Source organism: Simochromis diagramma, unplaced genomic scaffold (genome assembly GCF_900408965.1).
Source record: "Simochromis diagramma unplaced genomic scaffold, fSimDia1.1 OVJJ01000502.1, whole genome shotgun sequence".
NCBI lineage: Eukaryota > Metazoa > Chordata > Actinopteri > Cichliformes > Cichlidae > Simochromis > Simochromis diagramma.
The window spans coordinates 99,681-116,067 of NW_024387120.1; the positions used below are offsets into that span (position 1 = coordinate 99,681).

Below are 16,387 nucleotides of genomic sequence, written 5' to 3' on the forward strand. Positions count from 1 at the left end.
AAACAAACTGCCATTTACACTTACATTCATGGATAATTTAGAATCATCAATTAACATAGCTCTAATAACTGCATGACTTTTTCTCTCACACTGGAAACCAGAATTTCGTACAGATCTTTAAAGCCTGAGGCAATTGTGTTAAATACACGCGAGATGCTTACGTAAATCCAAGGGCTGGCCCCTTTTTTTTCAGTGTGTTCCTCCTTCAATTAAATCTCACTCACAACAATGTGGCGCTCCGAAATAAGGCTCACACTGTTAATTCATCATTTTCACTCTGTACCACTGCTCCTTATCAGTCTGTGTGAAGCACAGTAAACAATTCAGTGGAGGCCTTAAGCCGTAAACAGACATCACGCACAGACATTGTTTTCATAACCAAACTGCCTTAGACCCTGTCCCCCAAATCTACACAAGTGCCCTCTGGGTGACATGAACTGCATTTAACCAATAAACAATCAATGGCTTCTTGTTGTTGTAACAGATTCTGTATTTGGACATTTGTGTGCAGCATTTGTTAGTAAAGCATTCTTCATTGCATCAGCGTGTGTGTGTATCACTCTTCATTGCACAAGCGTGTGCATGTGTGTGTGTGTGGATCACTTCTCAGTGAATTGAATCAGCATTTCGATTTGTGGCGTGTGTGTGTGTCATTTCTCAGTGAATTGACTCAGCGCGTGTGTGTGTGTGTCAGTTCTCACTCAATCAACGAGTGCATATGTGTTCATATGTGTGTTTCTCTTCATTCTGAGTCAGTGCATGTAGATGTGTGTGTTTGTGTGTGTTTGTGTTCATCGCTTTCCTGTTCTGGTGTTCTGGGTAAACCACGGCCTGAAGCGTGCCCTGGGGTCCTGCCCTCCTCCATTTCAGTCTGTTTGCATCCATTGATGCTGCTGCTCAAAGTTCTGTCCATACTGGTTCTGGCCCCAATTGAGGCAGTCCTTTTCTCCAGTGTCCTGCATCTTCTCCTCGTTCCGCTCCTCCTTAACTTGACCCTTTTGCTTCTGTAGCTCCTTCAGGGCTTGCTCCTGCTGTTTGAGCTTTTCCGTCAGGTTTGGCGACCTCCTGCTCCAGCAAGCTCCGGCCTGATTTCAAGTCCTGTGTCTGGGACTCCAAGCCTGACTGATGGGTTCGATTATCAGCCAGCTCCTCCTGAGCCATGCTCAGTTTCTGCTCTGATGCCTTGAGCTCTTACTGAGGGCAGAAACCTCAGTCTTTTCCGTACAAGTCAGATTGAAGTCCATTGATGTTTTCCTTGCTTTGCTTCCACGGCCTTCTGCGGCTCTGCTGTTCGGCTCTTCTCAGAGGTCAGCTCCTGGCCGAGCCCCGACACCTGTGCCTTCAGCTTATTTTCTTCTGGTGCTTTTGTCCATTCTGAGGTGCCTCCTGACCTCAGTTACTCCTCCTGTCTCTGGCACGCCCTTTTTGCTGCCCGATCATCCATGTTGGTCTGTCCTGCACAGTTTTAATGCAGAGTTGTTAAGGTCAGCATTCTTTTGCTCGGCCTCACTCTTCATCTGGGTTTAATGGGCGTCTCGTCACAGCTCTGTCAGCTGAAGCTGTCTGGAAATCTCCCCCGTGTAGTGAAACGGGCCTTGGATTTAACGCTCTCCGTCTCCGCTGCATGAGATCGTTTTCCTGCAGCACTGTTGACGTTTTCAGGTTGTTGTTGTGGGTCCAGCTGCTGTAGCATTTGGTCAGGGTCACATCAAAGATGGTAGAGGGGAGAGCAAAGGTGGTAGAGGGGAGAGCAGGAGTCCAGGTCAGCCTCGGCTTTCCGGGCCGACAAAGCAGCCTGTAATCAAGCATAAAGAGAAAAAACAAAACAAAAACGGACGAACAGGAAAATGATGTTGTGTTGGCTGTGTTATTCAGAGAGGGGAGAAACAACGGGACCAGGCCCTGTGTCAGCCTTCTCTCCCCCTTTTTTTGTTTTTTCTCACCATATAATCAACTCATGACCCACCAAGCTGACAGGACAACACAGGTACACGTTAAAATTCTTAAGATCATGTTTAAAAGCCCAAAAAGGAATTTTCTTTCATTCAGTAATCACTTGTATTAATCAATCAGCAGAAAACATGTCACAATTTGACTCTATTACCACTAAATTTATCGCGTCATCACTGGTTGGTCAGACCAGTGTCTTTTTTTTTTTTTTGAAGTTAAGTTGTTGTCCTGCAACCCAGAGAGTTTATTTGTTAGTAGTGGATAAACTTTATCATTTAACAACAGGTGTATGTTAAGTTTCGCTGCTTTAACCTTGCTGGAAAATCTTCACGTGTTCATGAATGTAAGCTGTTTCTTCATTGCGTGTGTGTGCGTTTGTAGGTGGGTTAATTTAACTTTTTCTCAAACGAGGCATTTCTCTAACACGTGCCTTTCTCTCACATTTCTCTGCTTGTGTGTGTTTTTGTTTCACCTTTTGTTGTGATGCTCCGGACGCCTTCCCAACCTCCACAAGTCTGTTGGCCCCAATTTTATGTGTTAAAAACTTCTCTTAATTTCTCCTCTAATTCTCTGCTAGCTGCTGTCTTTTCCACAGCTGCTGATTCTTGCTGAGTGTGGTTTCCATTACTATAATTTTGCTTCGGCCGCTGTGCTTGTGGGGGGCAGTTGGTCCAGGCCCGTAGCCACCTGTATTAACACACTAAGAGATTTATTTAATATCATTTTCATCACTGTTAAATAGACCAGCAGGCAACACGCCCACCTTTACAGTGCAGACTACATGCCAGTCTCCCAACACACTCCTCTCTCTACTTCTCAATAATTTCCACTCTCCCTTTATTTCTCCTTTCTCTACGTCAGTTTTAAAACCCAACATATTTCACACCACAAAACTGAAACAAATCATCCCCGTATTTATCACACAATCTTACTCTGCCGAATGAAGTGCCGGTCTAAATCATGCACGATTTGTCTCTTCTATATCAAAACCCAGCCAAACATCAAACATTCACCGTAGTCATTCAAAACCTTATTTGTAATATTATAATCAGCAAAATCAGCGTTTTAATTACATGTATCATTGTTTGCAAATCATAATTATAAAACTCAAAAACACGCTAAACAGGAAGCAAAAGTCCTCTGTGCGCTTCACAGCAGCCACCTCATTTGCATGTTCACACACAGTCTAAAAATAGCTCGCAGCGCTGCAGTGCGCTGTCGTCACACACAGTCTCACACAAAGCTCTGTTATTTTATATTACAAAGACATCTTATATTTACTGTTATGTTGTGGCAGGGATTTGTCCACCAGGGGGCAACAGTGGTTGGAGAGCTTTCAGTCTGTGGGGCGCATGCCCCGGTTCTCTTAATAAAAGAAGCAACTGTGAGCTAAACATGGTCTCCGTGGTTCCTTGGTCTTAGGATATCACATATGGCGACGAGGGTAAAAGCCAGGTTTTGCTGTGAAGTTACACCGTGCTAAGTGACTTATGAACTGAGGTTGGCAAGTGGTACAGCGCTAGCATCTGTGGGAAGTGGAGCGTAACCCTCGGTGTGGAATAATGGCTACCACTTTGGGCTCGGTGGCACCGTTCGACAGCGAGCTGCAATCCTGGGAGGAATATTGTGAGATTTTGGATTACTTCTTTGTGGCGAATGATATTAAGGAGGAGGAGAAGAAGCGAGCGGTACTGTTGAGTTGCGTGGGCGCACAGACCTATGCCCTGATTAGGAACCTACTCAGTCCGGTCAAGCCAGGGGATCGTTCTTATGTTGAGTTGGTGGGATTGTTGAACAATCATTTTCACCCTAAGCCGAGTGAAATTGTGCAGCGGTGGAAGTTTAACACACGGAATAGAAGGCCAGAGGAAAGTGTGGGCGATTATGTAGCGGAGCTGAGGAAGCTCGCACAGGACTGTAACTTTGGAGACTCCCTGACGGTGATGCTGCGGGATCGTTTAGTATGTGGAATAAGCGACGACAGAATACAGCGCAGATTGTTAGCAGAGGATTCGCTAACATTTGAAAAGGCGCTGAAGTTTGCTCAAGCAATGGAGGCTGCTAACAGAGACATTGTGGATTTGAAGAGCATGACAGAACAGTCGCGATTCACTAAAGGATTAGGAGCCGTGAACAAGATGGAGGACGGCGGCTCGACGTCACAACAGGTTGTCAGGAAGTGCTACAGATGTGGAGGGCTAAATCATGTGGCCAAGGACTGCAGGTTTGTTTCAGAAAAATGCCACAACTGTGGAAAGGTGGGACACATAAAAAGGGTCTGCCGAATGAAAATGGAACAAAAAGGAGGGCGTGGCAGACAAGGTAAACAAGCCCATTTCTTGGAAGAGGAGAATGTGGAGAGTGAGGAAGAAGGAGCTGAAATGCACCACGTAAAGGCAAGTGTGACTATGTATAATGTGCATGAGGAGATTAGCATCCCAAGGGAAGAACCCATCAGACAGAAGCAAAAGTAAACGGACAGAATGTGACATTTGAAGTAGACACAGGCTGTGGTTACACTATCATGTCGAAGGAGGCATTTAAAAAACTTTTTGAAGGCAGTAAGGCGCCCAAAGTAAGCAAGTGTGGAATCAAACTGAGAACGTATGGAGGCCACAAGGTACCCGTGTGGGGAGCAGCCCAAGTGCAGGTGGAATTCAGAGACAGTAAGAAAACACTGGAGGTGGTGGTGGTTGAAGGGGCTGGAACTAGTTTGATGGGTCGGGGATGGATTAAGGCCCTCCAATTAGACTGGCAACCTGTACATAAGATAGAAGGCGGAGATGATGCCTTACAGCGGATACTGGCCAGACATGAAACAGTGTTTAAGGATGAGTTGGGAACGCTGAAGGGGTTTGCAGCAAAGATACATGTAGCCAGTGATGCCAAACCGTGCTTCTATAAGCCCCGATCAGTTCCGTTTGCTATGAAAAAGAAAGTGGAGCAGGAACTGGAGAGACTGTTGGAAGAGAAGATCATCCAACCAGTGAAATTCTCAGAGTGGGCCGCACCCATTGTACCCATACTAAAGCCAGGCTCCAGCGCCAGAATTTGTGGTGACTACAAACTGACTGTTAACAAGGTGTCGCCTGTAGAACAATACCCCATTCCACGAATGGAGGACATGATAGCGGGGCTGGCGGGAGGAGAAAAATACACCAAGTTAGATATGAGTCACGCATATCAACAGGTTGTACTTGATGAGGAATCTAGAAAGTATGTCACAGTGAACACACACAAGGGTTTGTTTACATACACCAGGTTGCCATTTAGTGTGAGTTCAAGTCCTGCCATTTTTCAGCGCACCATGGAGAGTGTGTTGCAAGGTCTGACCAATGTCGCAGTGTATCTGGATGACATCATCCTGACGGGAAAGAATGACAAAGAACATCTTCAAACACTGGCTGGAGTGCTGCAGCGCTTGGAGGAGGCGGGCCTGCGCTTAAAAAGGAGCAAATGTCAATTCATGGAGAAGGAAGTGACATTTTTAGGACATCGGGTGGATAAGACCGGTTTACATCCAGTGCCGGCAAAAGTGAAAGCAGTGCAGGAGGCGCCACCCCCAAAATCAGTGACAGAGCTCAAAGCTTATTTGGGGTTGTTGAACTTCTATAATAAGTTCTTGCCAAACTTGTCCACACTGTTGGCCCCACTGCACAAGCTTCTGAGAAAGGGTGAACCATGGTGTTGGGGACCAGCACAGGAGAAGGTTTTCGGCAAATCAAAGGAACTGTTGCAGTCAAGCAGTGTATTGGTACACTATGATGAGCAAAAGGATTTAATTCTTTCTTGCGATGCGTCCCCCTATGGAGTGGGAGCAGTACTAGCTCACCGCATGCCAGATGGTCAGGAAAAACCCATTGGGTTTGCATCGCGTACCCTGAATGCAGCAGAAAAGAACTACTCACAGCTGGATAAAGAAGGATTGGCTGTGATATTTGGTGTACAGTATTTTCATAAGTACCTGTACGGCAGGAAGTTCATGATTATCACGGATCATAAGCCATTGATAAGTTTGTTCCATGAGTTGAAGGCCGTCCCTCAGATGGCGTCACAGAGGATCATGCGATGGGCAGTGTTATTAAGAGCCTATGAGTATGTCATTAAATACAGAGAAGGCAAAAATAACAGTAATGCTGATGGTCTAAGTCGTCTCCCTCTTCCAGAGAACCTCCCTAAAGAGGTGGCAGCTGAGGACCAAGTGTTGATGGTAGATCAGGACCAGGAGGGCGTGATGACATCTGAGCAGCTGCAAAGATGGACAACCAAAGATCCCATACTCTCCAGAGTGCGTGAGTATGCTATGAGAGGATGGCCCACTACGCAGCATCCTAATTTTCAGCCCTACAGACAGAGACAACAGGAGCTGAGTGTGCAGGATGGGTGTGTGCTGTGGGGGGCGAGGGTGGTGATACCAGAACGAGGTCGACGCCCCCTTTTGGAACAGCTACATCAGTCACACCCAGGAATGAGCCGCATGAAGGGCCTGGCCAGAAGCTACATGTGGTGGCCGCATATGGAGAATGACATTGAAGACAAGGTGAGGTCCTGCAGTACATGTCAAGAACATAGACACAGGCCACAAGAGGCACCGCTACACCCCTGGGAGTGGCCAGAAAAGCCCTGGAGAAGGATACATATCGATTATGCGGGCCCGTTTTTGGGTAAAATGTTCTTAGTAATAGTGGACGCCCACTCCAAATGGTTAGATGTGTATCCAGTTCCATCCGCTACAGCAGCTGCAACCATAGACTGCCTGAGAAACTGTTTCAGCACGCACGGCCTTCCTGAGATGGTGGTCTCAGATAATGCCCAGTGTTTTGTAAGTGCACAAACTAAAGAGTTCATGGCAAAGAACGGAATCACTCACGTCACCTCCGCTCCATATCACCCCGCCTCCAATGGGTTAGCAGAAAGAGCAGTGCAAACGTTCAAAGAACTCATGAAAAAGAGTACTGGAGACACACTGGCAACCAAGTTAAACAGGGCTCTGTTTAGTTACAGAATCACACCACAGTCCACAACAGGGAAGTCTCCCGCTGAGTTGATGATGGGCCGGAAGTTGAGGTGTACTCTTGATCTCATACACCCTGACTTGAAACAAAAAGTGACAGCAAAACAAGATAGCCAAAGACTGTATCATGATAGACATGCCAAGGAGCGCATGTTTGTTATTGGAGACACAGTATATACCAGAAACTATGGCAGAGGACCCAAATGGATACCAGGACTTATACAGGAGATGACGGGGCCTGTTTCCTACTTGGTGATGCTGGGCAATGGGACAGTGGTGAGGCGTCACGTCGATCAGCTGTTTGCCCGCCTGGAGCCATGCCTGGCAGCAGGAATGCCTGAAGGCCACCCAGGCGAGCCCCCAAAGGCAGCCCCAAACATCAGCGCTGAGACAGGAGACGAGGATGAGAGACACATAGAGGTGCAAGTTACACCAGTGGTGAAGCCACATATGGAGAGTAGTGATTCGCTGGAATCACCTGCCACTGGGTTACGGCGATCGCAAAGGACCAAGAGAAAGCCGGAGCACCTGAGAGACTTTGTGCCGTGATTACGGTGAACTGTTATAGGTTAACCTAAGACTGTTGGACTAAAGGTTCATTATTACGGAGTGAAATTTCAATAAAGGCTGGGGACGGGGTTGTTGCATTTTTTAATAAAGGTGAAGTTTTTGGTTATGGGTATTTTCTGTAGTGATTAAAACTACAGAGTAGTTCCAGTTTAAGAGGGGAGGAATGTTATGTTGTGGCAGGGATTTGTCCACCAGGGGGCAACAGTGGTTGGAGAGCTTTCAGTCTGTGGGGCGCATGCCCCGGTTCTCTTAATAAAAGAAGCAACTGTGAGCTAAACATGGTCTCCGTGGTTCCTTGGTCTTAGGATATCACATTTACAGTCACTGTCAGGCCTGACAGATTTAGCGCCTACACAATTTTGACAAATTTAAGTTAACGGGTCCAACCGAAGAAAGTCCAACTTTTTTGTAATCAATTAACCAGTATCAGACTCTAACTGTATCTGGCCTAATCTCTAAAGTCCCTAACTCAATTTAACAGTGTCCAAAAAAACGCAGATACCGTTCCAAACGGTAAAGTGGTGCAACCACTAGTTATTCTGGAGTGCCCCAAGCTCCACAGTGACCAACTGACTATCCCTCAAAGAGGACAAGGCCTAGGCGTCCCCGACCTTGGCAAGCGTTACCTCTGAGCACTGCGCTTCCTAGCAGACTCTAACTGCCGTCCTATAATAATTTATAACACTTTAAAACAACAGTCAACCCCCCAAAACAAGAGTCTGACTGAGGCAAGTGCAGCCTAGAGGTCAATGGAGACTCTAACTCACAAAATGACCACTCAGGTCCACTCTTATGACCAATTTGGACTCTAACCAACAAAATGACCAATTCCCTATCAAACTACTTGGGACTCTAACCCAATTTCTTAGCAGACTCTAACTGCTTTAATTTCTTTCTAGCAGACTCTAACTGCTTCAACTCATGAGATTTTTTCATCAAAATCAAAACAGACATCTACCAGTAATTTCAGTGAGTAGACTTTAATTTAATCATGTCCAATTTGGCACACTTTGGAAATAATTCAACAGGTAGTGCCTTACCTTTGTATAAGCCGGCTTATGCCCACTCACGTCAGACCACTGGCTCGTGCCTGTCCGTTCGACAACCTCGGACCGTCCAAACCTCCAACTTCCACCCCAATACCACAGGACGAGCCCCCAAACTGTTACGGATTCAAATATTGGGGATGGATACAAGAGGAAAAACCAAAAGAACAACACTGGTCCGGCCGGGTTAAGTCAAACAATGATTTTAATGATCACACGCGTGGGAGATGGACACCGTACGCAGACAGCATCAGATCTCAAAATGGCGGAGCATTGATCAAACTCTTATAGCCTCTAGTGGCCCCCACCTTATCATAAAAGCCTAAACATTCACATGCTTTCTCTCACACGGCGCCTACGCTACGACCTTGGCTCCCTGTTTATCTGCTCCTGCTGAGATGGGGCAGAAAACTCCAGTATATTCTGTTCTCTTCTAATCAGACAAATAAGGCGATGACTTTCTGCGAACAGTATTTCTTATAACTCAGCAGTATAATGCATCATAAAACAATATCATTCATTCACAATAAATCAGCAGTCTAATGTAATGCAAATAAGTTTAACAAATGCAATAGTTATCACCTTCTTCTAATTGAGGAGAATAATGCAAACTAAAACTACATAATAATTCACAATCTTTAATTAGGGGTCTAACATGGCATAAAATAATATTATAATCTCACACTTCAAAAAACCCCAGACCCATCTGTGACTTCTCTCCGTAACTGACTCGCCGCTCCCAACTCCTGGTGACACAAAACACACACACAGCTCAGCAGGAAATCCACAGCAGCGAGGGATTCACTAATTCACATGGAAGTCTGTACTTAACGGTTTTGACACTAGGATCCAGGGCTGAGCAGAGCTCAGCCACACTCTTAAATATGGCTCCCCTGATAACGCAGATAACGAGCAGCAGGTGTGGCTGCCTCCAGCGCAGGAACAGTTCCGGGTCGCGATTCCTCAGGCGACCCAAAACACCTGGGAGCACACACTGAGAGACAGGAGCGAAAAAAGAGAGAAAACAACAAAACACTACACAAAGAAAATAAACAGGTACAAAAATACGTGAGCTCTGGGTCCTTAGACCCAGGCCATGACAGCACTATACTGAGAGATCTATGGTTTGATTTCTTTGCATGTGTGGGTTGGATTGGTTGTTACTTCATATCAATATCACCTTTAGCAAAAAAAAAAAAATTCCCCACTCAGTTTTGTCAGAAGGCCAGTTGGCTTGTACGTGAAGTGGACCCACAGGTCTGTTCTTTTAACTCTGTAATTCTAGCCACAAGGGCTCGGCAGGGAGTGAGAGTCACAGGCATGGAGCTTACTGCAACAGAAGGAGAGGCGGATTATTGTAAGGCAGAGAATACCGAAAGCAAGATGAGTCGTTACTAGAGATAATGCTTACTTGAAAAGTGAGGAGTAATGTGCTCCAAGGGGGATGCGACCAGGTGAGTATCGAGGTGAGAGGCGAAATGAATGAGCCAAGATGTCCGACATTTTCTTCCTGTTGCAGTGATCTGGCTGAGCAGAAGAGCAGCCAGGTAAGATGTCTGAGCATTTTGTTCTTTCCAGACCACTGAGGAAAGGCATCCCGCAGAGAAATTAAAGAGGTGAGTTTTGGATGCTTCAAAAGGAGACAGGCCTGTAGCAGAGAAGGTGAGAGTTATGTGCATATTCTATCCAGGTGAGCTGTGTAGACCAGAAGGAAGGGTTCTGAGACGTGACACAATAAAAGTCCCTCTCCAGTTCCTGATTCAGTCCTTTTCCTTTAACGTTACCTGAGCTTTGAGCACCTGTGTGTGCTTGTTTATTATGGTACCCTGTTTGGAAATGACGATACAGATTGGGTCTAATGGTTCCATGAAGTCTGTATCCTTCTAGTTCGGGTCCTCTTGAAGGTCCAACGCAGTATTTTTGCTGTGCCTTAGGACTGCCCTCCTTTGCAGATCTCAGATGTTGTTCCTGGGACCTGTTAAAGTGACTCACCCACTTTGGAGGTCCTCCGGTTACCTCAGAAACCAGTGTTGCCTTCAAACTCCACATCTTCTTGAGCTCCTCTCTCAGCCCTTGGTATTTCTGGAGCTTCTCACATTTCTTTTTCCTGATGCTGTTATCTGTTAATATAGCTACATCTGTTACTATGGCCAATTTCTTCTGCTTGTCCACCACTACTTTGTCTGGTTGCTTAGCCAACACCAGTTTGTCTGTCTTTATCTGGAAGTCTCACACAATCTTCGCTCACTCATGCTCGATCACCCTAGGGGACATATCGCATTTTAAACCTGGAACTTCCAGGCCATAGTCGGCATAGATGTTACTGTATATTATGCAGGCCAGCTGGTTATAGTGCTCCATGTATGCCCTGCCTAATATGATCCTGCTGTTATGTGCTGGATTGTCTCAGGGTCATCTTTGCACAGTGTGCACCTTTGGACTTGCTTGGAGTGGTAGAACCAAGCCTATGCTTAGAACTTGTGTCTGTACTACCATTTGTAGTGCCTCTGTGCTGTCTTTCAGTCAGCTTTGTCCAGGCACTGGTAGGATTTTTCTGCCACTTCTTTTAACAGGCGGTGGTACATGCTATGCAGGGGTCTGTCCTTCCATGATAGTTCCTACCTCTTATGCCTCTTCTTTCCCTGGTTTCTGGCGCCTGAGATAATCACTAAGCAAAGTATCAGTTGTGGTCACCTCCCTGATTTATTTATGGATTTCTTTGTTTCATTGTAGGTAATGGTTCTGACACTCACTCTTACTACTCCTTGGGCACCTTCCATCTGCTTAACCTACCCTACAGCCTTAGGATAATGAACTTGGGATGAATCCCTCCATGCATGGTGAGGTGGTTCCTTGTTAGTGGCTTCTATTCAATTCAATTCAATTCAATTTTATTTATATAGCGCCAAATCACAACAAAAGTCGCCTCAAGGCGCTTCATAGATACAGAGAAAAACTCAACAATCATATGACCCCCTATGAGCAAGCACTTTGGCAACAGTGGGAAGGAAAAACTCCCTTTTAACAGGAAGAAACCTCCGGCAGAACCAGGCTCAGGGAGGGGCGGCCATCTGCTGCGACCGGTTGGGGTGAGAGAAGGAAGACAGGATAAAAGACATGCTGTGGAAGAGAGACAGAGGTTAATAACAGATATGATTCAATGCAGAGAGGTCTATTAATACATAGTGAGTGAGAAAGGTGACTGGAAAGGAAAAACTCAATGCATCATGGGAATCCCCCGGCAGCCTATGTCTATTGCAGCATAACTAAGGGAGGATTCAGGGTCACCTGGTCCAGCCCTAACTATATGCTTTAGCAAAAAGGAAAGTTTTAAGCCTAATCTTAAAAGTAGAGATAGTGTCTGTCTCCCGAATCCAAACTGGAAGCTGGTTCCACAGAAGAGGGGCCTGAAAACTGAAGGCTCTCCCTCCCATTCTACTTTTAAATACTCTAGGAACAACAAGTAGGCCTGCAGAGCGAGAGCGAAGTGCTCTAATAGGGTGATATGGTACTACAAGGTCATTAAGATAAGATGGGGCCTGATTATTTAAGACCTTGTATGTGAGGAGCAGGATTTTGAATTCAATTCTGGATTTAACAGGAAGCCAATGAAGGGAAGCCAAAACAGGAGAAATATGCTCTCTTTCTAGTCCCTGACAGTACTCTTGCTGCAGCATTTTGGATTAGCTGAAGGCTTTTCAGTGAGTTTTTTGGACATCCTGATAATAATGAATTACAGTCGTCCAGCCTGGAAGTAATAAATGCATGAACTAGTTTTTCAGCGTCACTCTGAGACAGGATATTTCTAATTTTAGAGATGTTGCGCAAATGGAAGAACACAGTCTTACATATTTGTTTAATATGTGCGTTGAAGGACATATCCTGGTCAAAAATGACTCCAAGGTTCCTCACAGCGTTATTGGAGGCCAAGGTAATGCCATCCAGAGTAAGAATCTGGTTAGATACCATATTTCTAAGCTTTTCAGGGCCGAGTACAATAACCTCAGTTTTATCTGAATTAAGAAGCAGAAAGTTAGCGGCCATCCAGGTCTTTATGTCTTTAAGACATTCCTGCAGTTTAACTAATTGGTGTGTGTTATCTGGCTTCATGGACAGATAGAGCTGGGTGTCATCTGCATAGCAGTGAAAATGTATACTATGTCTTCTAATGATGCTGCCTAAGGGAAGCATGTATAATGTAAACAGAATTGGTCCTAGCACTGAACCCTGTGGAACTCCATAATTAACCTCAGTGTGTGAAGAGGACTCTCCATTTACATGCACAAATTGGAGTCTATTAGATAGATATGATACAAACCACTGCAGTGCAGTAACTGTAATACCTACAGCATGTTCTAATCGCTCTAATAGGATATTATGGTCAACAGTATCGAATGCTGCACTAAGGTCTAGCAGGACAAGCACAGAGATGAGTCCACTGTCAGAGGCCATAAGAAGATCATTTGTAACCTTCACTAAAGCTGTTTCTGTGCTGTGCTGAGCTCTGAAACCTGACTGAAACTCTTCAAATAAACCATTCCTCTGCAGATGATCAGTTAGCTGTTTGACAACTACTCTTTCAAGGATTTTTGATATGAAAGGAAGGTTGGAGATTGGCCTATAATTAGCTAAGACTGCTGGGTCTAGAGATGGCTTTTTGAATAAAGGTTTAACTACAGCTAGCTTGAAGGCCTGTGGTACATAGCCGATCATTAGAGATAGGTTGATCATATTTAAGATCGAAGAATTAATTAATGGCAGGACTTCTTTGAGCAGTTTTGTAGGAATGGGGTCTAAAAGACACGTTGATGGTTTGGAGGAAGTAATTATTGAAGTTAACTCAGAAAGATCAATTAGAGAAAAAGAGTCTAACTTAACATCAATGGTACTAAGAGTAGCTGTAGATAATATTACATCTGTGGGATGATTATTGGTAATTTTTTCTCTAATGATAAAAATTTTATCTGTGAAGAAGTTCATGAAGTCATTACTAGTTAATGTTAAAGGGATTGTTGGCTCACAAGAGCTCTGACTTTTTGTCAGCCTGGCTACAGTGCTGAAGAGAAACCTGGGGTTGTTCTTATTTTCTTCAATCAGTGATGAATAGTAAGATGTTCTGGCTTTGCGGAGGGCTTTCTTATAAAGCAGCAAACTATTTCTCCAGGCAAAATGATGATCCTCTAAATTTGTGACACGCCATTTCCTCTCCAGATTACGAGTCATCTGCTTTAGGGTACGTGTTTCAGAATTATACCACGGAGTCAGGTACTTCTGATTAGAGACCTTAGTTTTCACAGGAGCTACAGTATCCAGAGTCGTACGTAGTGAGGAGGTGAAATTATTAACAAGATAATCGACCTCTGTTGGGGTAGCGTTCAGATAGCTGCTCTGCTCTATGTTGGTACAGGGCATTGAAGATGATAACAGTGGGTGGATTATATTCTTAAACTTAGTTACAGCGCTTTCAGAAAGACATCTACTTTGATAAAGTCTACTCTCCACCGCTGTGTCATCAATTATTGTAAATGTAAATGTTATCAGGAAATGATCAGACAGGAGAGGGTTTTCAGGAAACACTGTTAAATGTTCAGTTTCTATGCCATATGTTAAAACAAGATCTAGAGTGTGATTAAAGTGGTGGGTGGGTTCTTTTACATTTTGAGAGAAACCAATTGAGTCTAATAACAGATTAAATGCCATGTTGAGGCTGTCATTTTTAGCATCTACATGGATGTTAAAATCACCCATGATAGGTTTGTAGCTTGTACCTATCCGCTGGAACGTTGAAGACAATATAGTTACACTGCAAAGCAAGACACAAGCAGGCTGGTTTACTCATGCATGAGGGAAACCTGGCTGGGGCCAAGTGTCGTCCCACCACCTAGCCCCCGTCAGACTCTCAGCCAGGCTCCCCATAGCACTCCTTTTATTGTGGTTACATGAATATGCATAGGGTCATTAACATATAACATCTTACATAGGTATACATGTGAACAAAAAATACTGTGTATGTGTGTGTGTGTATGTGTGTGAGGTCCAGATGTAACCCTGTGAAGACTCCCCAAAGCTGGTGCCAGGAGTCTAGCGGTCCATCTGAACAAAAGGCTCTTACACTTAAACAGATATACGTGTGTTTGCTATACCATATATCAGCAAGAGAAGATACGACCTCTCCTAGGAGGTGTGTGATCTATGCCAGAACACTCTGTAGAGGGAGTGAACGCCCTCCCCCTTCATGCTACTCAGAGCTGTTACAGACCTCCTAGGATGAGACATTCTTTCAATCTACAAATGATTATACACTTCTAAGCATATGTGGTTGAATGTTTCTAAGCATAAATGACAATCAACAATACAAATCTAACATTTCCCCCCTTATTGACCTTTATGCTAGAAAAATTCCCAGTTATGAATACCTCATGACTGACAGTTTTAATGCAAACATTTTTATACTCAGCATATGTCAAATTACCCTAAATTACTGTAAAAGTACACAGTTTAACAAATGTATCAGCAGTTATCCCATTCCTCATTAATCTCATCCAATGGCAAACTGCATCCTACGAGCAAACAAATGAATTGTTAATTTAATAGTTAAAATAAGAAAGTAACATTTTCAAAAACATCCCAGCTTGGTGGTGCTCCTCTGGGCGTGCAAATCACATGTCTCTCTGCAGAGTGTTCTAAGTTCTGCAGGGCGTCATGAATGTCTCTTCCAGTTGTTTCCATCATTGTCCATAGGACCAGAGTCCAAATGTATGTAGAATAGACATTCAAACATACCAGTTGGTTTTGTTGTTTGTCAACATGGGTCTCAGCTTTTTCCAAAGCTGCAGACCTCATAGGAAACTGCTGTTATCACCACCATAGCTTCTGGTACCTGTGCTTTTCACAGAATCATGATGTCATCCTTAGACTCCCTCTGCGTTGTCGATGGAGCTTGGCACGCTCCCCTCATCCTTCAGGTGCCCGTCTGTTGTCCACAATCTCCTCTGTTGGCCTCTGGAAACCCCCCGTGGCACAGCTCTCATTCCAACGCAGTTTCATGGTCCTTGCTGTGGCTCCAAAGTCTGATCTCATGATGGGCCCCAACCAGCTCGACCTTTGACCTCAACCACTGCCTGGGCTGTCAGCTATGCCTGGAATGGTTCTTGCTTCTCACTGGGCCTCTTAAGATTTCTCAGGAGATTACTGCTGCACCTGTATTTCCTTGCTAGGAAGACAAACTATTTGGAGAGCATGTCAACAATCATCAAACAACAGTCTTTAGTTCAGTGAACTTCACTTATAGGCCATCAAAGCCTCATCTGAACATGGATGCACCACTTGCATAGGTTTAATACCTGTAAATAAACGGCTAATCACACAAATCACTGCAACAATAATAGAAAACATTGTTTAATGTTAATTCCTGGACCCCTCCTCTTGACTCATGGACACTCCCACGAGTCAACTCATCAAACCCGGATCCCTGTCTTAAAGAAAAAAAGGTCAGCTAGATCATGTCCCAGGCAACATCAGGGCATCTCCGCTGGAGTAGCTCCGTAACCCTGCAATAAAAGATGTTAGTGTGTCTTGCATATTAAGTTTGCTTAACACCTGGCTCTCCCAGGAGCCTGCATACACACCATCATGGCCTGGAAAGCAAAATCTGGAAGTAAAATCAAACTTCATACCTGTAAACAATCGTATCATAAGAACAATAAGCATTCAACATCAGCAAGACAAGTGTCATGTGCAGGTTTTCTCAAATCAGTAAACTACAATTATTTTCATAAGTCGCCTCAGACATGGATCATCCCATGTA

The 16,387-nt window shown here is 44.6% G+C and overlaps 1 protein-coding gene across 1 annotated transcript; it reads left to right on the forward strand.

The window, feature by feature from the left end:
* The first annotated feature begins 1,531 nt into the window (after positions 1 to 1,531).
* Positions 1,532 to 7,513, forward strand: LOC120743300 (uncharacterized protein K02A2.6-like). The gene is made up of 2 exons (XM_040046878.1): positions 1,532 to 4,350; positions 4,509 to 7,513. Exons 1-2 carry the CDS (start codon positions 3,513 to 3,515, stop codon positions 7,511 to 7,513), a joined length of 3,843 nt encoding a protein of 1,280 aa, XP_039902812.1. The 5' UTR covers positions 1,532 to 3,512.
* The last annotated feature ends 8,874 nt before the right edge of the window (positions 7,514 to 16,387 follow it).